The 6,000-nt window shown below is 54.5% G+C and overlaps 1 protein-coding gene across 2 annotated transcripts in view; it reads left to right on the top strand.

The window, feature by feature from the left end:
* The first annotated feature begins 755 nt into the window (after positions 1–755).
* The window catches only part of LOC112993673 (VPS10 domain-containing receptor SorCS1), a 315,899-nt gene continuing 310,654 nt past the window's right edge, over positions 756–6,000 (top strand). Inside the window, exon 1 of one of the 2 annotated variants that reach the window (XM_064514196.1) lies at positions 756–1,790. In XM_064514196.1, coding sequence (XP_064370266.1) covers positions 1,146–1,790 — 645 coding nt within the window. In that variant the 5' untranslated portion in view covers positions 756–1,145. The remainder of the gene's footprint in view (positions 1,791–6,000) is intronic. The other variant, XM_064514197.1, reaches the window with a different exon arrangement.

Genomic DNA, 6,000 nt, shown 5'->3' with positions numbered 1-6,000 from the left:
TTTTTTACCGATAAACCACTAGTGGGGAATCCCTCCCCTCCCCTCTCTCCCCGACTGCTGTCATTTCATTTCCAAAAGCATGTCACTGTCTCCATCACCATTTATCTGAGCAAATTTCTGTCATGCCCGAGTAATTTATCTAAACACCGCCAGCTACTGTAACTGATGGTACAGCGAAGCAAAGGCAGAGGAGGGAACAGAGGGGTGGAAATGTGACTTCCCCTCGGTGAAATCAAGTACAGGTGTCTACAGAAGGACTGACTCTTCACTTCCTTCCCTTCGTATTCCCTGCAATGCCAGCGCATTTGCATCAGTCTCTGCGGTGAGAAAGAAGGGGTCATTGCAGAGCCTGCTTGGACATTTAAGGCCATTTGCTTAACCAAATTAAAACATTTCCCCCTGGAAAGGCCATACACAGACGCATGCATATGTGTGTGTATCGCTCCTTCACTCCACACTTTCGCTTCCAGTCCCCCTGTGCCGGCTGTAGCGTTTTGGGGCTCGGGAGCAGGTGTTAGGGGTTCGAGGGCTTGGGAAGCGCGGGGGAGGAAGGGCGCAGATGCGGGAGCGCGTGTGGAAGTCGGGGTGAGTCCTGGAGCGAGCGTGTGCGGGTGAGGCAGAGCGAGCGAGATCCTTCCCCCCGGCAGCGGCGAGCACCCCGGGGGCTGCTGCGCGGGGAGCGCGCTGTCGCGGCGCGGAGGGAGCGCGGCGGCGGCGAGCGCGCTGGCACTTCCACGCAGGCAGCCGGGAGGAAGCGCCAGCCAGGATTTGCTCCACTCCCTCTCCCTCGCTCGCTGACTTCAGTTCAGCTCCTCCCCCGTGTGGTTGTGGCTTTCCCTTCCATCAAAAGCCTGATCAGCAACGCCAGTCTTGGGGGAAAAAAAAAGAAAGAAAAAGAAAAAGAAAAAAAAAGAGGAAAAAAGAAAAAAGTGCAAAAGCGGGAAAAGAAAACCAGGGGAAAAAAGAGGGGGAGAGAAAGCCGCTTCCCCTCCTCCCCGGCTGCATCAAACACAGCAGAGTCTGAAACTTTATGGAGTTGTGGTTGTGTTCACCCCGCGGTGGGTAAATCGGCAGCACCCCGCTCTCTCGCTCCTTCGCTCTCCTTCCTGCTCCTTCTCTCTCCCTCTCATCAGCAATCAGCAGCGATGGAAAAAGTTGCTGGCTGGTGCCCAGCCTGGCACGTCGCTCTCCTGTACTGGACATGGCTTTTCCTCTTCACTTTTGGCTTTGCCGGTGCAGAAATAACTTGCAGATCCTGCCATTCCCAGGTGAAGCCGCAGCAGCAGCATCCGCAGCAGGGACCGCTAATGCATTTGCGGAGCGACCGAGGAGAAAGGGAGCAGGGGAGGTTCCCGGCGGAGAGGCGAGGTGAGAGCGGGCACGGGGCCGGCAAGGAGGAGGAGGAGGATGCCGGGCTGCAAGCGACCCTCGCCCCTGCTCCCACGGCGGCGAAGCTCCGCGGCGGCAGAGCACCGAGGCAGCCGGCGGCGGCCGGGGGCCGCCGGCCGCGGGAGAGCGCGGCCCCCCCCGCGCCGGCCGCTGCCCGCCGGGGCCCGGCGCCCCCCGGGCGGCCGCGGCGCAGCCGGGCCGAGCCGCCGCCGCCGCCGCCGCCGCCGGGCCGCAGCCCGCGGGGCGCGGCGGGGCCGGGCGCGGCGGGGCGGGAGCCGGGGGGCGCCGGCGCCGCCCGCTTCGGGCTGGAGGAGCTGCGGCTGGGCAGCACCACCTTCGCCCTCGCCGGCGACTCGGCGCACAACCAAGCCATGGTGCACTGGTCCGGGCACAACAGCAGCGTGAGTACCGCCGCCGCGGGGCCCCCTCCCTTCCTCGTCCTCAGCCGCGGCTTCGGGGGGGCGGGCGTGGGGGAGGGCGTCGGGCTTTTCTTCTCCGACGGGGCGCTTTGCGCCTCCGTCCGTTCCCGGGCGCCGCGGCTTGGCTTCGCTTAGCAGTGTGCAGTGGGGCAGAAGTGCCTGAAAAGGGCCTTTCTTCTGGAGCAGAAAAACTTTCCACCGCCCGCCCGCTGAGCGCAGCCCCCCCAGCCCCTTCTCCCTCGGCCGGGGCGGAGAGGGGAAGACCACCACCACCGCCGCCGCCCTCACCACCCGCGGCGCGGGGAGGAAGGGGCGCTCGGGGGCACCCATCTCTCGCAGCCCCCGGGATAACCCTGCTGAGAGCCAGGGAGGCTCAGCTGCAAGCAAGGGCTGCAAAGCCCCTCTGCACCTCCTCCCCCCGGTGCCGCGGCCGAGGGGCTCCGTCCCGGCGTCCCGTGGGTGGGGAGAGGCTGGGCGGCATCAGGACTTCATCTCCGAGGTGCCTCCGTGCAGGGAGGGAGGAACTGCTCTCTGCCTCTTGTCCCCCAGGTGTTAACACGAAACAGTTCTCACCCCTCCCCTTAACCCAGACCTGCCTCGTGAATAGCAGCAAAAGGGCCCTGAAGAAGCAGCCAGAGAAGTAGGTGATTTGGTTTCCAGACTGGAGAAAAAGTCATGACACCAAAGTTACCAAGTAAACTTAAGTCCTGCATCCGCCCTCCCGCTGCTGCGAAGGTAACCCGAGCTGGAGGGCTGAGGCCTGGGGCAGGCCAAGGGGGTTGCTTGCCTGGCCCCCAGTTGCCCTAAACTCTGCTCGGGGGCTAGCAGAAGTGGGGAGATCCGGCTGTTTGAACGCTCAGACTTCTGCCACTTTGTCTCTTTGAGACAGCGAGCAGAATGCTGATGGGGGAGAGGGGGACGCTGGTGTGACAGCGCTGCCCGTACGACCCCTGCGGAGGAAGGGGGACTCGGGCTCCTCTTCTCCCAGGCGTCTGCAGCTGTAACACCAGGAGGTTTCTGGCTGCTCTGGGCAAGCCTTGGGCCTCCCCTTCAGCTTTCAGTAATAGAAGCCTGGTAACATTTTGCAATAATGGTTTGATGATTATGAATTCCTTCTGGTATAGATTGTATTAAGGTATATCACAGTCACCCCATTTAGAATTAATGTAGATGTCAGAGGCACCTCGCTATGGGGTTCCGCCGTAGTTAATTGGAACATGGTTTTATGCTCTTATCAGGAGCTTTTTAATCAATTAATTGACTGAGGAATACTTGTCATCTTGGTTTTGAAGACCATTTCTCTTTCGTCCCAGCTCTGCTAGCCTCTCTTGTACAGTTGTGCTAACAGAAATTCCCTTGTAGGAACTCAGGTCTGATTGACTTGAGGCTGACACCAGTTTAAGGTGAAGCATTTGTTAAGCAAAAGCTTCTAACATAAAAAGCCGTCCTGAAGACATCAGTTCTCCTGGTCTTTTGCTGCGAGGGTGTTTCATCCCTACATTTATGAAGACGTATTATAATTAGATGTGAATGTGTGTTTTGTTATACATGTGCCTAGGTATATGTATATGTGTATATGTGTTTCTGCCCATTGTGGTAATACGGACTGTTAAATGCCAGGGACTGCTTTGCTGCCATCTTTTTGAAAGAGCTCTGGGTTGTGTCGTGGTTGGGGAGGTTACGCTCCCACCTCGTTCCTGGGGTCCTTGGCAGTGTTGTGAAATCTTGTGCAGTGACCGCGTCCCCCTCTCAAAGCTAAATGAAGCTGGGCCCCAGCAGGACTTGGATGAATGACAGACTTGCCCAGGCTCAGCTGAAGCAGTGGTGTGTGTTCAGTTGGTTGCCCGAAGTGGCACCGACTCAGTGTCTCTGCGTGGGGCATTTGGGCAGTCACCTGTGAAGGAGCTGGGAGTGGGAGGGGGCTGGGAAAAGAGGCTCCCTGTGGGATACAACGTGTGTAGTCCTGCGTGCACGGGGTCACAGGAGAGCCCATGACGCTGTTTGCAGGAGATGCTGTGTAGCCCATGCCCTGGCCACACTCCAGCAGAGGTAGCTGCTGGCTTCCTGCCTGGGTTTCCCTGCTGGGCAGGTGGATGCAGCATCCCCTCTTCTTGGTGGCTTCTACTGTGTCGTGTTAGTGCTGCTGTTAAACAGCTTTTGCCTTTCACCTGGGCACAGGGGCACTCTGGAGGGGGTTGTAGTTTGCAGCATCTGTGTGAGTACAGGAAAAAGGCAAAACAAAACACAGAACATCGGAGGTCCCTTTAGATTGAAAAGCTGGAAAAATAAAACACTGTTGCCACTAATTTGTTTTATTATAATACACCTTATTCTGCCAGCCAGAGCCTAGTTCCCTGTATCCTTAGTTTGGTAATGTACTCAGTTTGGATACAATCACAGTGCTTCTGATGGAGGAGAAGGGACTCCTGTAAGGACTGTTGATTTCTATAAGGGATTGGTCTGGGTGTTTGCAGCTTCTTTGAGGCAGGGCTGTCATTCCATGCTGAGTTTGCACACTGTCTGACCTATGGCATCCTGCTGAGGCATTCTGCGTGGGGGTGGACTCGCTGTGGACTCAGCCACAAGTGGAATAAGAATAATAAATAATGGTCCAAGTGATGTGGGTATAACTCTACCAACATAAATTAGTTTACATCAGGGATTGTTTTGGCCCATTAATGACTTGTTGTGCTCCCTAGACAGCTTATCCTCCAGCACAGTATCGTATTGTCGTTGACATCAGTGCCTGAACAAGCATACAACTTTTTAAGCCAAGTGCTATCCACACTGTGGAGACCTCAGAGCTTTGGTGAGTGCACAGCTCACATCTGTAGGGACACAATTCACATGCACACTGGTCTCTCCTGTATATCTTGGCTTTTTCATCAGTGGAGCCAGTAGGTGCTCTCTAGAGGACAGCATAGACGTAGGGAGCCTGGATTGTCAGAAGACTGATGAGAATGAAACCTGGAGTATATTCGGTGTTGTATTACAATATAGATGAACCTTGGCCTTTCTCTGACTGCAGTGGAGGTCAATGAGGCTACACAGGCCAGTGCGCATGGTCTGGCATCTCCAAAATACTGAACTCTTTTAGACTGCAAAACAGAGAAGAGCAGCTGCAACTAAATTGGGTACTGGGAATGGTCTTTGGCTTGTACTGTCTCCCAGACGATGTCTGGGAATGATCCAGGAGGGTTTTAACTGGCCCAAGCCAAAACCATGCCAGGAACCACTCTGATAATTTAATACGTCTCTGAATTGGTCTGGTATTGCTTATTTTACTTGGATTGATACATCTTGAGAGTCTTTCCACTGACTTCCCTAGAAATTGGAGAAGTAGATCCTACCAAAAGAAATCTTTCTCAGACCCTTCCTACAAGACATGCACGTAAGATCTGCTGGGTCTTTGCACCGCTGGGGAATTTCATCATCAATGTGGAACTTGGCAGATTTATTAGCTTGCAGACTTATCAAACATGCTTCCTGATTTGGTGTATGCAAACACTGTAGATTTGGAGTCCCTTGATGCTGTGCTACAGAGCAGGAGAATACAGCTAGCAGGGATTTGTGTGCAGAGCTAAAAGAGACTAGAGAGTCTTGCTTTTAATGGAGAGAAGCAAATCTCCAGGAGAGGTTTATTATGAGCTTTTGGGATGTAGATGGTTTCATCAGTCTTGGGTGTCTCAGAGCATCTGAGAAACGAAGGTTGTTTCTGTCCTAGGGTGGCTCTGAGTGAGATAGGTGCCTTACTTGTTGATTTGAAAGGTACTCTGGTAAAAGAACAAAAATTGGAGGAGGTCAGAGGGTGAGTAGGTCTGAGCAGAAGCCTTGATGTTGGGCTGCAATGTGGTGCTCTGAAGGAAAGCAGCATGCATTTTACAGTCCCTTAATGGGGCAGGCTACAGTTGCCTTGCTCTGGACAGAATGTGTTCTCTGAGGCTGGACTGGACTTTGGTGTAGATGTCAAAGTGGCAAAGAATTCAATCATGTACCCTGCTGTAAACCTGGGGGACTGGCTTTCACATGTCATCCAGCGCTTGCATCTTCTGCAGCCCAGGAAATCTTTAAACAGCTGGTTCAACTTTCTGTGATTTACATGACATGAGCATGGTGATTTACATGGACAGAGCTGAGCTTCTGTTAGGTCCTCCATAACAGAAGGTCCTCATCAGACTGATGGAGATGGAGT

Source organism: Dromaius novaehollandiae, chromosome 6 (genome assembly GCF_036370855.1).
Source record: "Dromaius novaehollandiae isolate bDroNov1 chromosome 6, bDroNov1.hap1, whole genome shotgun sequence".
NCBI classification, from domain to species: domain Eukaryota; kingdom Metazoa; phylum Chordata; class Aves; order Casuariiformes; family Dromaiidae; genus Dromaius; species Dromaius novaehollandiae.
This window is presented reverse-complemented; position numbering and strand designations above follow the sequence as displayed.